The sequence below is a fragment of the Chelonia mydas genome, chromosome 5 (genome assembly GCF_015237465.2).
Source record: "Chelonia mydas isolate rCheMyd1 chromosome 5, rCheMyd1.pri.v2, whole genome shotgun sequence".
NCBI lineage: Eukaryota > Metazoa > Chordata > Testudines > Cheloniidae > Chelonia > Chelonia mydas.
The window spans coordinates 12506659-12527820 of NC_051245.2; the positions used below are offsets into that span (position 1 = coordinate 12506659).

Below are 21162 nucleotides of genomic sequence, written 5' to 3' on the forward strand. Positions count from 1 at the left end.
AGATCTTTTTACCATCATAAAATTATATCCAAACCTGTAAAACATGCTATTCTAATATATTCTGTTCAGGTTCTTTACTGTACCCACCATGGTAGTATCTGAGCGCCTTCCAGTAGTGCATTAAGCAACACGACTAACATCTGTCATGGGTTGTTGTCTCATCCTCTCTTCATGGGGAGAAGTACATGCAGTGGACTGTTTTATTTAGGAAATGTTTTTTGATAACAAATATACAAGTTGTTATACATTTGTTGGAGAAGGCAAAGTCAAAGAAATGCTTCTTGCACCTAGAGCAGAAAGTGGCGAGGTTTATGATGGTCCTTAATTGCTGGGGACATTCATTCCACAGACTTGGGCAAGCCTCAGAGAAAGCTTTGCGTCTTGCATAGATGAGCTTTTCCACTGTCAAGTTTCTCTGTACCAGAGGAGCAAAGTTGCTGAAAACAGTCTTCATCTCAGACCTTTAGGTGATCTTTCAGATACCCTGGTCCAGGCCATTGAGCATCATGAAGAGAAGGACTTGACCTTGAACTTCAGTTGTTAGTCTATGGGAAGGCAATGCAGGGAGAGGAAGACAGGTTTGATGTTGTCATAAATATAAAGGAAAGGGTAACCACCTTTTTGTATACAGAACTATAAAGTGCCTCCTGGCCAGAGGCAAAACCCTTTCACCTGTAAAGGGTTAAGAAGCTAGGATAACCTTGCTGGCACCTGACCAAAATGACCAATGAGGAGACAAGTTATTTTCAAAGGTGGACGGGGGGTGGGGGAAACAAAGGGTCTGCCTGTCTGTGTGATGCTTTTGCCGGGACCAGGTCAGGAATGCTCTTCAGTTAGTTAAGTTAGTAAGTAATCTAGCTAGAAATGCGTTATATTTCCTTTTGTTTAAATGGCTGGTAAATAAGCTGTGCTGAATGGAATGTATATTCCCGTTTTTGTGTCTTTTTGTAACTTAAGGTTTTGCCTAGAGGGATTCTCTATGTTTTGAATCTGATTGCCCTATAAGGTATTGACCATCCTGATTTTACAGAGGTGATTCTTTTACTTTTTCTTTAATTAAAATTCTTCTTTTAAGATCCTGATTGCTTTTTCATTGTTCTTAAGATCCAAGGTTTTAGGTCTGTGTTCACCTATGCAAATTGGTGAGGATTTTTATCAAGCCTTCCCCCGGAAACAGGGTGTAGGGTTTGGGGGGATATTTTGGGGGGAAGACGTCTCCAAGTGGGCTCTTTCCCTGTTCTTTGTTTAACACGCTTGGTGGTGGCAGCATAGGGTTCAAGGACAAGGCAAAGTTTGTACCTTGGGGAAGTTTTTAACCTAAACTGGTAAGAATAAACTTAGGGGGTCTTTCATGCAGGTCCCCACGTCTGTACCCTAGAGTACAGAGTGGGGAAGGAACCTTGACAGATGTGTTCATAGCGGCTAGTGTTACTGAGGAGATGGGCAACATCATAGCATGGTGTGATGTTATTTTCTTCAAGATGTCCAAATCCTATATTATGATGACTTTTTTCAGGGCATTGTTCCATCGTATTGTGACCTGATAACACGTTTTAGCAATCTGACTACACTGTAAAAAGAAAAGGAGTACTTGTGGCACTTTAGAGAGTAACCAATTTATTTGAGCATAAGCTTTCGTGAGCTACAGCTCACAAAGCTTATGCTCAAATAAATTGGTTAGTCTCTAAGGTGCCACAAGTATTCCTTTTCTTTTTGCGAATACAGACTAACACGGCTGTTACTCTGAAGCAGTGGTGGGTTTTTTTGGGCCGGGGAGGGGGGGGGTGACACGACAAGACGACCATGTCCTGACATAGTGACAGGTTCCCTGCTGGGGACTTGTTACTGTACCATGACATGGGGTTTCTTTTGCATATTCTGCAACATTCTTCTTGCCCCAGGCCGAGCAAGGCGAGGCCCCTCCTTGCAGACAGAGAGCGGGTCACAGCCCAGGCAGCTCGTGTGCCGTCTCTGGGGCAATGGGAGCTGCCACCAGCCTGCTAGCCCCTTCTGGGCGTGGTTTCGGGAGGGGGCGGGGCCTGAGACAAGGACACCGGCTGCGAACTACAACTCCCAGCAAGCGCCGCGGCCCTGAGGTCATCTCTGCGGGCCTGGGCGCTCACTGCGCCGGTCGGGGCCGTGCGCGGAGGAGGTCGGGAAGGCGGCGGGAGGAATCGGGATTCAGCGCGGCCGAGGCCGGGATGGAGGAGAAGCTCAGACGGGTAACGGTCACCGCGCGGGCCGGGCGGCTGCCGACTGACAGTCCCCGCGGGGGGCCCCGCAGAGAGGAGCATGTCCGGCCGGGATCGTCCTCCGTCCCCGAGCCCCCCCCGCCGCCCCCAGCTCCTGGCCCCCGACGCCCCCTGGCCGCTTCCTCGCAGCGCAGCCACGGTCTCCCCCACCAGGCCTTCCCGCCCCCGGGGTTTGCCCCCGCTTCTCCCCCCCCCCCCGACCGTCACCCCCCCCCGTCTCCTCGCTGTGCGCTGCCAATGCCCCCCCCCCCGGTGTTTGCCCCAGTTTCCCCCCCGACTGTCGCTCCCCCCCCCCACAGCTCCCCGCTGTGCGCTGCCAATGCTCCCCCCTGGTGTTTGCCCCCATTTCCCCCCAGGCTGTCACCCAACAGCTCCCCGCTCTGTGCCTCCAGCGGACCCCCGGTGTTTGCCCCCGCTTCCCCCTAGGCTGTCACCCCCCCATCTCTCTGCTGTGCGCAATGCCCCCCCAGTGTTTGCCCCTGCTTACACCTAGGCTGTCACCCCCCCCCCCCCCCCAGCTCTCCGCAGTGTGCGCCTGATATTTAATTCCAGTTCCTTAAATTAAACCATTTACCTTTTTTACTCCCACTTTCCTGGCAGGTTACTTTATGGCTAAAAAGGACATTTGGGGATCAACCCATTCCACAGTACGAAGTGAATTCACGGACTGTTGATATTTTATATGAACTTGCGGAATGCAATGAAACCAGAGACAGGGATGTCTCCCTCGTGATAGATGACATGAAACAGAAGACTGCTGAATATGAGTCAGAAGGTGAGTGTGGAGCTTCAAACTCCAGTTACAGTAAAAACGCCTTTTTCTAAGTGACACTATAGGGTTTGGGTTTCTATTTTCTAGTCACTGTAATATCTTATAAAAAGTGTAAAAAAGTAGCAATAGGCTAGGGTTTTCCTGAAATCCAGCTATATATTGTCATACACTGCGTACACAAATACTTTTCTCCCAAAAGTGACATCAGATTGGCCCACAACAGTTTCTTAAATCAACTTGAGCAGGCTGTAAAGACTGACAAGCAGCTTAGCTGCTAAACTTCCTACACTGCCAAGCTAGATGGCACAGCACTGAAATAGTGACACTGTATGTGCAAGGGTGGGGGTCAGGGATAGTGTTGATCTCAAGTGTCTGAGCCAATGCTAATCTCTAACTAAGGGAAGCAATTTAGGATTCTGAAACAGCAGCGATGTTATTTAGCAACTCCTTAGCTAATCATAGGGCGTGAGCATTGGATAAAATGGAGAACAGCGATAAGTATTTCTCGAGCAACCCCACAGCTCAGGCCACCGTAATCATTTTTATTTTAACATTTCATATACTAATAAAAATCACTTGCAAGGTTTTAATTAGGTAGGATTCTATAAGTTTACAATATCATAAGAATTCCGATACTGTATGCAGGAGAATTTCTTTCTTCTTTCCTAATCGCTCCCAAAAATGTGTTTTGTTTTGTTTTTTTTTCCCTGTGTAGTCTCCCAATGAATCATAGAATCATAGGACTGGAAGGGATCCTCGAGAGGTCATCTAGTCCAGTCCCCTATGCTCATGTCGAGATTAAGTATTATTTAGACCATCCCTGACTGGTGTTTGTCTAACCTGCTCTTAAAAAATTTCCAATTATGGAGATTCCACAATCTCCCTAGGCAATTTATTCCAGTGCTTACAATTACCCTGACAATTAGGAAGTTTTTCCTAATGTCCAGCCTAGCTTCTTGTCTATCCTCAGAGGTTAACGAGAACAATTTACCTCCCACCTCCTTGTAACAACTTTTTTTGTACTTGAAAACTATTATCATGTCTCCTCTGTCTTTTCTTCTCCAGAGTAAACAAATCCAATCTTTTCAGTCTTCCCTCATAGGTCATACTTTCTAAACCTTTAATCATTTTTGTCGCTCTTCCCTAGACTTTCTCCAGTTTGTCCACATCTTTCCTGAAATGTGATGTCCAGAACTGGACACAATATTCCAGCTGAGGCCTAAACAGCACGGAATAGAGCGGAGTTACTTCTTGTATCTTGCTTACAACACTCCTGCTAATACATCCCAGAATGACCTTTTCTTTTTTTGCAACAGTGTTACATTCCTCACAGATATTTAGTTTGGGATTCACAGTGACCCCCAGATCCCTTTCTGCAATACTCTTTCCTAGGCACTCTTTTCCCATTTTGTATGTGTGCAACTGATTTTTCCTTCCTAAGTGGAGTACTTTGCATTTGTCGTTATTGAATTTCATCCTATTTACTTCTAGTTTGTCCAGATCATTTTGAATTTTAATCCTATCCTCCAAAGCAATTGCAACCGTACACAGTTTGGTATCATTCGCAAACTTTATAACTGTGCTCTCTATGCCATTATCTAAATCACTGATGAAGATACTGAACAGAACCGGACCCAGAACTGATCCCTGCGGGACCCCACTTGATATGCCCTTTCAGCCTGACTGTGAACCACTGATAACTACTCTCTGAGATCGGTTTTACAACCAGTTATGCACCCACCTTATAATAGCTCCATCCTTAGTTTGTTCACGAGAAGGTCATGCAAGACAGAATCAAAAGCCTTATTAAAGTCAAGATATACCACATCTACCACTTCCATTCCCACCCCGCCCATCCAGAAGGTTTGTTACCCTGTCAATGAAAGCTATTATGTTCAACTTGTTCTTGACAAATCTATGGTGACTGTTACTTATCACCTTATTATCTTCTAGGTGTTTGCAAGTTGATTGCTTAATTATTTGCTCCATTAACTTTCTGGTATCAGAGGGGTAGCCGTGTTAGTCTGGATCTGTAAAAACGGCAAAGAATCCTGTGGCACCTTATAGACTAACAGATGTATTGGAGCGTAAGCTTCCGTGGGTGAATACCCACTTCGTCAGATGCATACTTATGCTCCAATATGTCCGTTAGCCTATAAGGTGCCACAGGACTCTTTGCTGCATTATCTTTCTGGATACTGAAGTTAAGATGACTGGTCTGTAATTCCCTAGGTTGTTTGTATTTCCCTTTTTATAGATTGGCACTATATTTGCCCTTTTCCAGTCCTCTGAAATCTCTCCTTTCTTCCATGACTTTTCAAAGATAATTGCTAATGGCTCATATATCTCCTTGAGTATTCTAGGATGCATTTCATCAGGCCCTTGTGACTTGAAGACATCTATCTTGTCTAAGTAATTTTTAACTTTCCCTATTTTAACCTCTGATCCCACCTCATTTTCACTGTCGTTCACTATGTTAGACATCCAATTGCTACTAACCTTTTTGGTGAAAACTGATACAAAAAAAGTCATTTAGCACTTCTGCTATTTCCACATCTCCTGTTATTGCCCGTGCTGCATCCCCCCCTCCCCCCCCCAATTGAGTAAAGGGCCTAACCTGTCCTTGGTCTTCCTCTTGCTTCAGGGATTCTCAAACTTTACTGCATCGCCACCCCCTTCTGACAACAAAATTACTTTATGACCCAGGGTGGGAGAAGGGGCCGCAGCCTGAGTCCCGCCCCAGGTGGGGGTGGAGCTCAGGCTTCAGCTTCAGCCCTGGGTCCCAGCAAGTCTAATGCTGCCCCTGGTGACCCCATTAAAATGGGATGGCGACACACTTTGGGGTCCCGATGCACAGTTTGAGAACCGCTGTAAATGCATTTGTAGAATGTTTTTGTGTTATCCTTTATGTTGCTAGCTAGTTCAATTTTGTTTTGTGCCTTGGCCTTTCTAATTTTGTCCCTACATACTTGTGTTATTTGTTTATATCCATCCTGTGTAATTTGACCTAGTTTTCACTTTTTGTAGGACTCTTTTTAAGATCCATCCAATAGATTGTTTATGTTTACAAAATGGAGCACAGCACATTGAACCTTAAATTGTGTCTTTTGTGTCTGATTAGACTGTAAGCACCTTGAAGCAGAGACTGTGTATTCTAAATGTGTACAGTCCCATGCACACCTGTGACGAATATTAAATGAAGGTAACTATTTGGTTTTTCAGTCAACTATCTACAGGATCTTCTCATGGAGAGTGTGAATCTTTCCTTCAACAGTCTCTCTAGCGCAGGCACCAGCTATCTGAACGCATTGGTAGATAGTGCAATGGCTCTTGAAACAAAGGACACTTCCCTAGCAAGGTAATTCTTCCACAGTTTGCTGAAGTCTGGGTCAGTGGTGTCCAACCTTCTCAGCTTGAGGCCACAATCAGTACTTTGGGGCCAACTTTCTGCCCTGTGCCACTCATGCAGCACAAAGGGAGTGGAAAGCACCTGCAGTTCTGGGGTGGGGGAGTTCCCAGTGGATGTAGAGATGAAATGGCCATCTCCTACTCCTCCCTCCCTATACTCCCTGTGGCAGGTCAGGGGTGAGGAGAGGGAGTAGTTGAAGGATGCTGCACTCCAGCTATCCCCTGCTGGCATATGGTCCCTCCCTGGGGGCTCTTATGCTAGCTGGCACAATTTACAGCAGCTCCCAGACTCCTCTAACCTGGACTCAGCAAAAGAATCAGGGAGCTGTAACTGGCTGCTCATTCCCAGCTTCTCCTCTTTTTCCCCTCTCTTGGGTTGCTCTGAGTCAGTGTGTGGAGGTGGGAGCCATCCTTTGCTAGCCACTCCCATAGGCACAGAGGGAGCCAGTCTAGCTGCTGTCATGCTCTTCCTGGAGCCCCCATAGCCCACAAAGAAGCAGGCAATGGAGTAGTCAATGTTACTCTCACCTCCTACTCCTGTGGTGCAGCAGGTGGCCAGCAGGGGCGCTGCTGAGCGCTTGCTGCAGGGAAGGACCCATAGCTGCTACCTGGGCAGCTGCAGTGTTTGGCTGATTCAGAGGCTTCTGAAGAATTGCAGGGTGTAGTTTCAGGGGTTGCATTTTCAAGTCATAATTAAATAGACTTTTCCTTAATGTAGTCATCCTCAAGAGCCGTGGGTTGGACACCTCATTATTTCAAATCTGATTCCCTAAAACCTGCCAGGGTCTGCCCAGCCCTTCATCCTTTTGGAGAGATTTAAATTGAGTATTTGACTGTGTACCCTGCGTAGATTTCTCAGGTGAAACCATACGAAAATGAGGTTCAGTCTGGCTCTCTTAATAAAAGTAGGGGTTTTCCATGTGCCTTTAGCTAAAACGTCCCTTTCTGCCTCTGTTCCTCTCCTTCCTACTCCAGCTGTTGTGCAGTGGGGTGTGCTCAGGCTGCATGCCATCATCTGTCCCAGAAGTGGCTGCAGTTCAGCTTGTGAAATGCTTCATGATAAAAGGAGCTGTATACATGTGTATTGCATAGCAATTAAAATGTTAAGCTATTTTGAATTTTATGTACATTGTCAAACACTGGCTTAGAGAAGTTCTTAGCTATTTGGATTGTAAGATAGCTTAGAGAGACCTATCAGATTTGCCATTATTTGAGAAAAGTTTATGGAAAGTGTGAAAGAAAATAAGTGATTATATAACCCTGAGCTTCAGCAGAGTTGACTTCTAAACAGATCAATGAAATCTCTTGTTTCATTAGCTTCATCTCCGCTATCAATGATTTGACCTCAGATTTACATGCGACAGAATCGAGAAACAGAGAAATGGAGCTTGAATTGACCAGCCTTAGGAAAAAGCTAACTGCAGCTCTGGTGCTGGAAAAACATCTCAAAGAGTGAGTAGTGGGGGAGAAAGGGAAAGAGCTGAATGGGGTTTGCTGGTCCCCTGTTCTCAGCAACTTTATTGTCTATGAACAGTAACCAGGATATCTGAACATTCAGTTCAATATTGCTCTACTTCACAGCAATTTAAACCACTAATCAAGGTCCTTGCAGCAAATTTACTTCAAATAGTCAAAAAAGGTTTAAAAATCCCAAGCCTACAATTATGTAATTAAATATTATGGGTTGAATAGTGCTCATAAGTACGTGCCTGCATCTCCCATTTATTGCTTTGTGCATAGGTTCAAAGCGAGCATATTTTTCTGAGCATGAGCAGTGTTGTTTAATGGTAAAAATAAAGGACTGGGTTAGAACAAAAAAGATTCCCAAGGAGATTCTTCTTTAACCAAAAGATTATAAAATTCCACTAAGTCCACCAGCGACCTCACCATGCAGATTTAATTTACATTGAAGTGCTTGGATACTACAATGAGGGGCACTACAGTAAACTCTAACTATTGTGGCACTGAGAGCAGCAGCAGCATAGTTAATGTTGTAGAACTAGCATTCCTGTGTACTTGTCCCAGCTCTGCCATTACTGCACTGCGTGATTTTAGTTAAGTCACTTAACAGTTGTATTCCTAGGTTCTCCACTAACTAATCTAGTATAGTGACCCACCAGGCGGTTGTTAGAGTTTTCATGCAGATGCCCTGCTATCAGTAGGCATATCCTAGGGTCTTGGGAATCTGTGGGGTATCTGTGCACATGGAAATCTCATCCCACCAATAGACTGAGCTGGTGGAGAGACTGAGTGCAACTCCGTTTTCTGCTTCACTTTGTCCTTCCTGTGGGTATTTACTTGAGAGCGTTAATTTGGCTGAAGGTTAGTAAGCCACATATATTCACCACAATTTTCTTCTTAAAGGGACCTTAAAAAAACAGAAGAACATCTGGCAACGGAAAAAGCCAAAGCTGACAGCCGAACCCAGAACATGAAGTTCCTGAAGGATAAATCTGAGGACTTTAAATTCAGGATCAAGGCTGCAGAGGTTGATGATAAAAGTCTTCTACCAGTATTCTTAAAGGAATATGTGATTATGTCAAAGTGGGCCCCAAAATGTATGGTTTCACTACTAGTTAGAGACATCTTTGGAGCTTCTTAGCCTCCAAGAGGGGGAATCTATTACAGCTGACACTTGGAAATAAAGTATGGTTGGTCCCTGAAGGGAATTGGTTGTAACTGATCCCCAGTCGCCTTTCCTGCAGAGCTGGGGATAAGTGGATGGATGTTGTGATGCTTGGATCATTTTGCTTAAAAGGTAACAGAGGCCTTAGGGGTTGAATGTGTCCCCTGCTGGAGTGGGGTGGCAAGTAGTTGCCCCAATATTTTAAAGTTAGGGAAGTTCCTGCTAATCATATATAAGGCTATGATTTTGTCATACAAATATTTAGTCATTTCACAACAGGGGGGGGTAGGAGGAACCATACTCACAGAAAGGTTACTGTCTGGGGGTGTGGGGGTTGAAGAATGAGCTCACCCCACAATGGTGGCTTTATTAAATTGACTTTAATGATTACCATGAACACTGCTGTGCCAAAAATGTAGCCTTAGTTGTATACTGGGAGGACAAATGCAAATACTTAAGCAAGTATGTAGCTTTTCACTCACATGAATTGTCCAACTAAAGTTAAAGTTACACGTGGGCTTTAAGTGTTGGAGGACTGGGACCTTAAAGCAACAGTTACACATGAGTAAATTCAGGTCCCCCATTGCTCTTATTCAACAGAAAAATAGCTATTTTTTCCAGTGTTCCTTGGTATAGAATCATAGAAGACTCAGGTTGGAAGAGACCTCAGGAGGTCATCTAATCCAACCCCCTGCTCAAAGCAGGAACCTTCATAAATTTGCGGAACCTTCATAAATTTAAAAATGTATAAGCATGGATTATAGTTGGAATTACTCTTCACATTTGTCTATACAGATGATATCAGAGAGCATGTTCTCTTCCAGTGTCATGATTTTGGTAGTCGTACAGTGTAACGTGCATTGCATATTGGTTACTTGACTGATTCTGAAACCCAATGTTGGACTAGTTAAGCACTATATGAGAAATAAAGTTTCTCAACCCCCTTGTGATGCAAGTAAGGGTGAGTGTTACAGGCCACTTTGACAGAATGACTGTACGATAGTCTGGCAATTTTGAGGGATAAGTGTTTTTATTAGTATGATGACATTTTACTAGGTAATCCTACTCATGTCCTCTCTGAATGCTCTAGTCATGCTGGTTTTCTAGTAGGTATATTGCTGTTTATGCATGTTTCATTAGCCACTGACTCCACAGTTAAAGTTGCTTGGAGATTAGCACTTAAAACAGCCCTAAATTCCTGCTATAGTTAACTTTTTTTCTTTTTGCCTGCTTATGTTAAAATACAAGTAAGCATCAAAATATCTCTATGCATTTTCTGTTTAAATTTTTGTGATGAATAATGTATTGTACACTGTCTGTTCAGTAGAGGAGCAGGGTGTGCTGTACAAACTGTGAACTGTTTTTTTCTCTTGTAGGAACAGCTTTCGGCAAGCGGGATGGATCCTTCCTTGACACATCAGTCATTAGTGAGCCTCTCAGAGGTGGGTGTGTTGTGACAAGAGGGACATTTCTGAAGTGGTGCATGTGAATCAGCATTTGTTTGGATAGTTTAAGGAAATAACATTTCTCCATATGGATACTTGAGTACATGTGTATGTTAGGGATGGGCCCAAACCAACATCCCACATACAAATGCCTCTGATGTGTGGGGGTGTCCACAATCTAATCTGTGATCCAAATTTTACATCCTGAGGCCACCTCCAGTTTTATGTGAATATAACATTTTTGGATATAATTGTGACTACATCAGACAATAATGGTGTAATTTGTTAAAGGGACACTGTCACAATACTTTCATTTTTTAAAAACGTGTTTCCTGTGTTTCTAATTGTGGATTGTCCAGCTCTTTGCTGCTGCACATGATGTCTGTCTGAGTCTGTTCTTTCTACTGTCACAACACTAATATCACCATGTTACCATAACCGAGAGAATTCCAAACTTGAAATGTGCTTTTTGCCATTTATGTTGTTTGTTAGTTAGTTTGAATGATGAATATAGCCTAGTCAGTTTCACTTTGTGGATGTCATGAACTAGCATTGTTTGGCAGTATTTGGATTGCAAAATGTTGCAGGAGAAATGCTGGTTGAAAAATGTTCCCATTGAAATCTTAAATTTAAAAAAATCATAGAAACTTCTATGTAGCTCTTGGTTTTGTAAAACTTTTGTTTTCTCATAGAGCCTAAATATGGGGGCAAGTTTGACTTGACAGTGTTTTTATCTGTTTTGCAGAGTGCAGAACAAATGTTTGGGGTGGAGGGGTTGTAAATTACTGCATCATAATGCATCATAGGTTTATCTTTGACTTTTAAAATAGCTTTAGTGCTGGTGAAAGTTGCTTGATCAGTAACCCTCAAGAGTTAATTCTTTCCTTTGTGCACTGAATGGGTACAGCACCAGAAGTGGTGGTGGAAGGTTCCCCACACTGTCCCACCTATGTGGCTCAGCCCTGTTCTGTCAGGGCAGCCTCTAGGTGTTAGTGTGTAACTCATTTCTTCATGATCTGTTCAGTCTTGGCCTGTGCTGAGATCACCAGCAAGGGTCTCAGGTAGTACCCATTGCGAAGGTGTTTTTCTGTGACGTGGACACCTGACCACTGGGTTCTACATTGAGATCAACACCTCCTTTCACACAGACCAGCGAACAGCCATCAAATGGTACACTGTGTTTAAAGACCTTGTATTTTTTCATAAGGGTAATACAAAAATTTGCATTTTTACTTCAATATAAAACTTAACTGGATTTGACTAAATAAAATTGTTGGAATATTAAATCCTGGGAAGAGTTATAGATCCTTAATCAGAATTACAGCAACAATGGGCTCCCTTAAAATCTATACAGAATAAAACATTTGGAAATTCATAAATGCTTTGTTTTACCGATTTGCATCACTTATACCAAATTAGATTGCAGAAATATAACCTGGTGCTTTGCTGTGTTCACAGAAACTGACTGAACTAAAGCAACAGACTGTGCCTTTGAAGAAGAAACTGGAGTCCTATTTGGACTTAACTCCTGTAATTATTTCTTCTACTACTACTACTATCTTCTAGTATCCTAAACGTGTATGTGCATATATAAGAAAATGGAATAACTTTCTCTTTAGGTGCTATACTTAGGCATTAATTTCACTGTCAAATTAACTTCAGGGGGTGGAGGTTGTGTTTGTAGCTGAAATATTTTATATGTAGACAGACATCAAAATGTAAATAAATTCTGTTGCAATGGAGTTGACAGGCTGACAGTTGTGCTGTGTCCGAACTCTGTGTATGTCCCTTAATGAATTGTCTAGATGAAGGATTTTGCTTAAACAGAAGGCTGTTTAAATAGTTTCAATAGATAGATTTTGCTCTCTCCTACCATAATGCATGGGAATCAAACTCAGATAAACTGGTTGGATAAGCTAGGCATCAGGTGAATTATCTGGAAAAGTTGAGAGGAAAACAAAAGTCTATGGCACGGTTATTTTCCAAAGATTATCAATAATTTTAAACGGTATATACCTCAAACTTTGAATCTGCTGGTACATACCACCATTACTGTTACTCATGTATGTAGCCGTATAAATGGTGACAGCATTGTTTAGTAGTTGGAGTTCAGTTAAGGGAACCTCTGTAAAGAACTGTACAGTAATTCAAAGAGATTAGAGCCAACGGTAGTTTATAAATCCACAACGTGAGAGGTATCCAAACCCTTGCTTTGTATGAAGTGGACAGGTCACCTGTATGTGTCGGTCGGGGGACAATCTAACTGCAGCACTTGCAGAGCTCCTCTGCAAGTGGATGAAAGAAGGAATTCATGTTCCTTTCTCAAATCAGTGAGGGATTCTCCCTCTTGGACATAAGGAAGATGCTGTAACAATTGGGGGGTAGCACTGTGATTTATTAAATGAACCTATGTGTCGAGATTCACAATTCTACCTCTCGTATTTATCTGGCCCCATTCTTGTAGTCTCTGGGCGCCTCACAATCTTTAATGTATTTATCCTCACAGCACCCTGTGAGGTAGGGAAGTGCTATTATCCCCTATCCCAGATGGGGAAATGAGGTACAGAGACATTAAGTGACTTGCCCAAGGTCACATGGGGAATCTGTGCTGGAACAGGGAACTGAATCCAGGTTCTCAGCTAATGCCCTAACCACTAGACCATCCTTCTTGTCTTCACCAACCCGCTCCTTGCCGTGAGTTCCCCACTACACGCATCCTTGCTGCAGGCCTGACTCTCTCACCTTAGATCAGTGGTTCTCAACCTTTCCAGACTACTGGACCTCTTTCAGGAGGCTGATTTGTCTTGCGTACCCCCAAGTTTCACCTCACTTAAAAACTACTGCTTAAAAAAATCAGACATAAAAATGCAAAAGTGTCCCAGCACACTATGACTGAAAAATTGCTTCCTTTCAAATTTTTACCATGTAATTATAAACTAAATCGTGATCTCCGCCCCCCCCACAATCCCCCAGGTTGTTAAACACTGATATAGCATACAGAGTAATATAAACAAGTCATTGTCAGTATGAAATTTTAGTTTGTTCTGTCTTTGCTAGAGCTTTTCATGTAGCCTTTTGTAAAACTAGGCAAATATCTAAATGAGTTGACATACCCTCTGGAAGACCTCTGTGTACCCCCAGGGGTTTGTGTACCCCTGGTTGAGACCCACGGCCTTAGATGACCATTGCTACCCCTGCTACAAAAACAGAAAGCTTCCTGCTGTGTCATTCCTGGGGAAGGGGTGGGGCCTGGCTCTATCCTAGTCCCCAGAGGCAGTTTGCTTGGTTCTGTCAAGGGACTCGAGACACCAAAATTGGCTTTTAATCTTCCCATTTTTCCTATCTTGCTTTCAGTGAATGTGGAAGGCTCGGCCTCCCCTGCCCCTCAGCCTTTGTGCTTCTCTCACCACTGGCTGAGTGCCTGAGATGCTGAGTGGGGCGAGGAGTGTTCCTACAAACAGGCTATGTGCACATGTGGGCACCTTCCTATTCAGTGTCTGGGCTGCAAACACTGCTGGAAATGTTTAAAGCCAGGCTCTCTTGATCAACAGTTTTGCAAATTTCATGGAGATGTTTCTTTTAACATTAGGCCTCATAACAGCTCTTTCAAAATCCATTACATTTGGGGTTTTTCTATCTTTAATTGCAGCACTTTTTGCATCTTGGGGGAATGCATGGAGACCATTTGTTTAGCCCCCACTCCTCTCCTACCCTTTATTAAAATCTTTTGGGTGAGGAGAAACTCTGTGTTTTCAAGCTGAAATAGGACTGTCGCTACTTGCAGTTAACGTGCCATTTTTCTTCCTTTTAGAATCCTTCTCTTGCTCGAGTGAAGATTGAAGAAGCAAAGCGGGAGCTGGTAGGAGCTTTTGTTACTTACAGAGATTTAAATGGACACTGTCACTTCCTGAAAAAAATCGTCTAAAACTCCAGCATAGCTGATGGTTAGGTTCGGGTTCATCTGCCTCAGATTCTAATCTTGATGCTCTCCAGAGATAAAGATCTGGGTACAAATGTGGCTCAGATTAGATAGAAGTGATTCTTGTTGATAGGGAGGAACAGATGTTGAAGGAAGGCCCAGCTTTTCAGAGTTCTTTAGATGCCTTATTCTCACTGCAATCAGTGGAAGTTAGTCCCCTAAATAGCTTTGAAGAACTGTGCGGAAGTTTTGCGCCACTTTTTGAGGGTGCTTTTTGCTAAAATGGTTTGCAGTCTCTAGGCCCTTTCGGATACATCACTCACTGCTCTTGGATTCTCAGAGGGTAGTTGTGGCCCGTAATGCATTTTTTAATCAGCAGCTGGACAGGAGTACGGCCATTTCTATATAAAACAGACTGCGCAATGGTCATCCATGCATTTGTCTCCTGCAGGCTTGGTTGCTGCTAAGTGCTGTGTATATGCTTCCTTTTGAAGTCCACATGGGACTGCAGCTGCCCTCCTCCTGAGTGTCATGGACCAATATATACATAAAACCTGTGCTTTAGTTTTTGCACTAGCTTCCTATCTGCTTCTAGATGCAATTGAAGGTGTTGATAATCATTAAAGCCCTATACAGTCAGGATCACAGTTATGAGACCATCCTTCTCTTTGGACTGTACCACTAGGATCAATGGTGAGGCACTTATTTCATTAATTTGATCCTTCTTCACCACTGGTAGGGCTTTCTCAGGTGAGAGTTTTTTCACCTTAGTAATTTGCTCTGGCAGCCTATCTGTGTCTAGTAATCCTTCCGAGCATGATGGGAAGCCCACCACATATGACTATCATTTGTGCATACGTGTGGAATTTGTATGTTAATCTCAGTAAAACAAAGAGTACAAGGTTCTCCAACATTCACGTTCTGTGCATCACATTGTAAGAGATTGTGTCATGGGCTCTCTATTCACCCCCTGTTCACCAGCTGCTTGGTTCTAAAAATGTTGCATTCCAAGGACCATGAGGATCACACAGCATGGACCAGTGGTGTCAGTTTGGAAATAATTACTGTGATTTAGCCTTTTAGGTTCCTGGCGATAAGCTCTCTAGATGTTAGTATAACAAGCAAGTTTGTCTTGTTATAGTCCATAAACAATGGATGCTTTATTAGGGTTTGATATATTTGGAGATTGTCCTGGGAACAATGCAACATTGTCATAATGTTTAAGAATACTGTATATCTTTTTGGGTCTTCATTTGGATTAGTAATGCTAATTTTGGCTGTTTATAATGACTCATTTTTCTCTGTTCAAGAGCTGCTAAATGCTATTATATTCTCAACTAACTGTGCTCTGTACTGAGTACTGATGAACATCCCACACCAGTAATGCTCTTTCACTCAGCTGGGTTAATGCATACAAATGATGTCCAATGGGGTTGACCGTTAGAGACATATTTGTCTAACAATGATGTAAAAGTTATTTGCATTGCCACTGATTTCTCTTGCTTCTTTCTCCTCTAGAATGCTCTTGAGGCTGAGTTCTCCAGTAAAGTGGACATGATGGCACTGTCAGTACCAGAGCCCAGCAAACGCCGATTTACGTAAAGTCACCTGTGTGGGAAAAGGACTTCACTTTTTTTTTTAAAGACTTTTTGGGTTCCTAAACATGGTGGCGTATTCCACACTGTTGGGGCCTGTACACTTGCCATCTTTCTGCCAGGTGCACAGATTTTGAGGGTTTCTCATAGCTTTAGTTTTGTAAAAAGTATGTATATTTCTGTTTTCTGTAAGGCTGAATAATAAAAACAAGGCTTCCTTCTCTATGTATTTTTATAAATATGAGCTAAAACTGGTAAATGACCTCCAGATGGCGACCTAATCAGCAAACAAGCAGTTTTATGTTTGGTTCAATGTCTGTACCAGGTATCTTCTGCTTTACTAAATTAGATCAACTGGGGAAAAAGGGAGGGAAGGAGGAGGAAGTTGGGGCTTGATAGAAAGCTGTCTGGTTAGTCTTGGTCTCTTCTTCTACCCTATCAGGTTCTGGATCTCTAGCCTTGGAAGGGTCCTCTATTTGGTGAGTCAAGAGAAACTAGACAGTATTCGTTATTACATCTTGTGAGATGAGTCTCCTCATCCAACATCAATCACTTTTCTCTTCCTTTCTCCTCTTCAAATCCTTTTTAAAAATGAATGTAGAGTTCTAGCTGTTAAGTCAAAGTTTAATTACTTTCCCCACTTTAACATAACTGGTGCCTGCTGCAGACATAGATCGAAGAGACTGACGTGGAAGGCACTGAGAGTAGTAGTAGGGCACTGACAGTAGTAAGGTCACTATAGTCTATTCAAGCCCTGCAGCCTGCCAACAAGGAGGATGCCGGATGCCTTTTTCGGTGGGATGAACGGCTGCCTGCCATCACCCTGAGCTCAGCGTCTCATTTCATAGAGATCACTTAACAGCCTTTGGCTGGCAACAGCTTTCACTGCTCACCTGGGTTGGATTTGAATCAGTGACCGAGAGCTGAAATCTCTTAATACTGACCTCTTGAGGGTCTCCACTTGCCCTGCAGTCTAATCAAATTAGACTATATCAGAGGGGGGCAAACTACGGCCCGGGGGCCCGTCTTGCCCGCCCCTGAGCTCCCGGCCGGGGAGGCTAGTCCCCGGCCCTTCCCCCACTGTCCCCCCTCCCCTGCAGCTGCGCGGGCAGCATTCTGGCCTGCCGCTCCTGTTGGGCAGTGTGGCGGGCTCCGGTATGGTAAGGGGGCGGGGAACGGGTTTACACCGAGTTAATGCTTGGTTTCCTTCCTTGTGCTCTTTAGTCCGTTATGATTAATACTAAATCAATGGAAGAAACTCCAGAGAACTTGCTGTAGTTCAACTATGAGGGGAAAAGTGAGAGGGAAAAAAAGATAAAGGTGCCTAATTGACTCCTCTAGTGCTGGGAGCGCCTAAGCTTTTGGCGCATGAAGCTGGAGAACGTAGAGATACAAGCAATGGCTGAATGAGCAGGCAAACGAGGGGAGAGGAGTTAGTTGCATCCATTAGTCACCACTGCATGCCAATTACTATCCCCTCCTTCCGCTGCACTCCCCCATTCAGTGTACAGTAGGGACTGGGCTTTGCTGGATCTATAGGAGGATCTACTTTCTCCATGACCACCTTCCCACTTGTGCCTACCTGCCGCTTGATACAATACCAGCATGGGATCTAGGGCCACAGTGATCTTGATGGTGTGTGTGATCAGGAGCAGGAGATCTACAAGGCTGGTGTACTACACTCTCAGCCTCCTTTGTGATTCTCCCCAAATCTTTCCCCGAGGGGGCGATTTGAAGAAAGCTCTGTGGGTTGAATCTCCATGGGAGTCTTCTGGACCATCTCACCTTTCCAGAGGAGAGGACTGTTGTGGTTTGGCTGTTAAATGGTAATGTTAAATAAACCAGGATTAGGGCCATTTACCCTTGTAGATGCGATTGAAGGTGTTGATAATCATTAAAGCCCTATACAGTCAGGATCACAGTTATGAGACCGTCCTTCTCTTTGGACTGTACCACTAGGATCAAAGGCACTTATTTCATGAATTTGATCCCTCTTCACCACTGGTAGGGCTTTCTCAGGTGAGAGTTTTTTCACTTCTTTCTAGGCTCAGCTAGTAGGACCTAGAGGCTTCAGGAACATCAATCTACTGGAAACATTGTGGCCGTGGACTAGCTGGGAATAATACTTGTGAGGCTTTATTCAGTCCAGCGCTAAGTTAAGCCCTTGATTTTAGTACAGTACACTGCAAACTTGCATTGCCGCAGCAGCAGTACCTACCCAAGCATCCACACTATGCATGTTGGTATTGGCCGACAGCCTGACTATACAGTCAGCAGCAGAGGCTGGAGTTTGACTTCAGTGCTACTATCCAAAGATAGCTGGATTGCTACTCCTACTTCGTACTGCTAGGAAACGTCTTAGGGGTGGGGGGTGGGGGGGGGGAATCAAACAGCCGAGTGCTAGCTCTGTGCCAGAACTGAGCCATCTGCTGCAGTCACATAGATCAGCTGCCAGTTGTCACACAGCACAGTTCAGCTTTCAGTAAGTCTGGTGAAAATCAAATAAATGTTAGACCTTGACACTTATTTTTAACAAGCGTTCTCAGTTCTTCAATTACATAGTGTTGTAAATGTACATGTTGCTTTACAAAACAGAAAAGGAGTACTTGTGGCACCTTAGAGACTAACCAATTTATTTGAGCATGAGCTTTCGTGAGCTACAGCTCACTTCATCGGATCTTAAAACACCACATCCCCTAGTAGTCTAAGCTGATAGATGTTCCTCATATACCCTCATGCTAATTTACTAGTCCAGTCAGTTAATTAGCTAAATACTGGGATTGTATAAAACAGCAACAGGTAGGCCTTTGCTGTTTTTCCTTTCTTCTTTTCTTAGAAGAACTAGGTTGTGGGTATGAAAGAGGTTGTGGCCTAATTTGAGTGTGGTCTATTGTGAGAGAAATAGCAGAGTCGTTTGATATTTTAGATGGATTTTAATTGTGCATTTAAGACTTCAGACTTTTGGGGACCTATGACTAAACTGGGAAAATAATGCATATTTTAAATGTGACTTCTTTTTACAATAGGAGAGCGGGGGAGATGTGTGTATTTCTATTCTAGGTGGTGCTTAGTAACATGACGATAGAGATCTCTAATTGTTCAATTTGGGTATGGTTTTTAAAAGTCATTCTCCAGTAGAGAGGGCTCTTTACTGAAGTCCAGGTCTTGGATTGGGAACTGTTACCCCCCAGAACTAGTTTTTGGAGGTCTAACAATGAGCAATTTTGAGGTGGCTTCTACCTAAGTGCAATGATCAGGAAGGGAGGGTCGGCATGATTGAGACTTCCATCGGAAAAGGGGTTCAAATTTAGAATTGTATCTTGGTATCAAGCACTTAAGTATATCTTTCTTTAGAGATGAGCTTTCACTCTGGTGCTTAGAGGTGACCTTATTTTATACTCACTGTGATCATGTATTATGAAGGCTTAGTTAACTTTCTTCTAGTGTTCTTGAGTAGCTAGTGTGAGTGTTGCAAATTGGGTTTCAGTATCCTCTGCAAATGCAAGTTTTGTGCTATATCTTCCAGTTATTACTTACTTAAACACCCTTTCCTGGCATTGCAGTGCTGAAACGCTATCCTCCAATTTTTTTCTTTAAAAAGACCTCCTTTGGCAATCTTATTTTGGGGTGTCTACCTAGGGGATGTCATGTCCCTCCCTTTAGCTAGCTAATGTTGAAATGAAGTTTCGAGCTCATTCAGAGCTCTTCTGGTCTGGGAAATGTACTCAGAGTGCCCCAGACTCTTCAGTTTCCCAGACCTGAAGAGCTCTGTGTAAGCGTGAAAGCTCAATCTCTCTCCCCTACAGAAGTTGGTCCAATAAAAGATATGACCTCACCCACCTTGTCTCTCTCTCTAATATCCCAGGACCAACACAGCTACTACAGTGCATACACATTATTCCATGCTATATTTTCTAATCTAGTTCTAAAAGTTGCAAGTAATAATGCTTGCCTCCGGAGGCAATTCCCCAGCCCTATGTTTTCTCTGTCAGAAAGTTTCCCATCCCGATATTCAGCCTAAACATGCCCTTTCTTAACTTATTCCCATTATTACTAGTTATATCCCTCATGTTTCTGCTGCTGTGTAATATTGTTGCCCCATGGCTGTGCAGAAATGAAGGTTTACCACCTGCTCTGCCTTTCTGAATGCTGTCCAAACCTGTATCAGCTCTTTCTTTTGTCCCTATATCACAATACAAATGTAGTTCTACTTGGCTGTCACCCCCAGGTCTCTTTCAGCATTAATATTTCCAGGTGTCTCCCTCCTTTTAAATATGTACGCTGGATTATTTTCCCCAGAAGTAGCTGAGTATATTTTTCCAAGTTGCTTCCTAGATTTTGTTTTCTGCCCATGCATTCTAAGGCCATACTACCTGCATAATATAGGCCATAGAATTTAATCCAGTACCTCCTACATCAAACTCATAACTGCTCATGAATCTGACGTGTATCTTTCACAAAGACATCCAGTCTTGATTTTAAAGACACCAAATGATGGGGAATCCACTATATCTCTTGGTAGACTATATATTAATTCTGTACCTTGCTCCATTTCTTTATCTGCCCTGTCAGGTTTTAGAGTCTACAGGACTCCCAAATTATCATCTGTGAATTTCACTAGTGTGCTGTTCACACCCTTTTCCGGATTATTAGTAAGACATTATATGAGACAGGTTTTAAGATCTAAATCTAAAAACAAATCTGACTTGCTTGGCTTTCATTTTTAAAGCCGTTTCTAAGACTCCTGCTCTTGGCTAAGGACTCTGCAGCTTGTAGCAATGAGGTGTGCAAAATATCATTCTGATATTGCCTGTGTGAACTTACTGATGAGGAAAAAGAAAAGGAGTACTTGTGGCACCTTAGAGACTAACCAATTTATTTGAGCATAAGCTGTAGCTCACGAAAGCTTATGCTCAAATAAATTGGTTAGTCTCTAAGGTGCCACAAGTACTCCTTTTCTTTTTGCGAATACAGACTAGCACGGCTGCTACTCTGAAACCTGTCATTACTGCTGAGGGCGTCATTGTTGCTTTTCCTTACCAAGTTAGTATGAATTGGAAGGGTCTTAAAGGTGTCCCACCTTACTTTAAGGAATGTTTTGCTTCCTGAGCACTTGAATGGGCATCTCCTAGATGCTGCTGTGTC

General features: G+C 43.3%; 1 protein-coding gene across 1 annotated transcript; it reads left to right on the forward strand.

The window, feature by feature from the left end:
• The first annotated feature begins 1972 nt into the window (after positions 1–1972).
• Positions 1973–16242, forward strand: HAUS1 (HAUS augmin like complex subunit 1). Its single transcript, XM_007055175.4, has 9 exons — positions 1973–2222; positions 2853–3027; positions 6247–6382; positions 7750–7884; positions 8797–8920; positions 10435–10500; positions 11962–12033; positions 14315–14362; positions 15941–16242. Exons 1-9 carry the CDS (start codon positions 1980–1982, stop codon positions 16022–16024), a joined length of 1083 nt encoding a protein of 360 aa, XP_007055237.2. The 5' UTR covers positions 1973–1979; the 3' UTR covers positions 16025–16242.
• The last annotated feature ends 4920 nt before the right edge of the window (positions 16243–21162 follow it).

Coding starts and splice junctions, on each gene's coding strand:
- HAUS1 (XM_007055175.4), top strand. CDS start 1,980: ATGGGAGCTGCCACCAGCCTGCTAGCCCCTTCTGGGCGTGGTTTCGGG. Junction 7,885..8,796: donor CTGGAAAAACATCTCAAAGA/GTGAGTAGTGGG, acceptor TTCTTCTTAAAG/GGACCTTAAAAAAACAGAAG. Junction 12,034..14,314: donor CCTATTTGGACTTAACTCCT/GTAATTATTTCT, acceptor TCTTCCTTTTAG/AATCCTTCTCTTGCTCGAGT.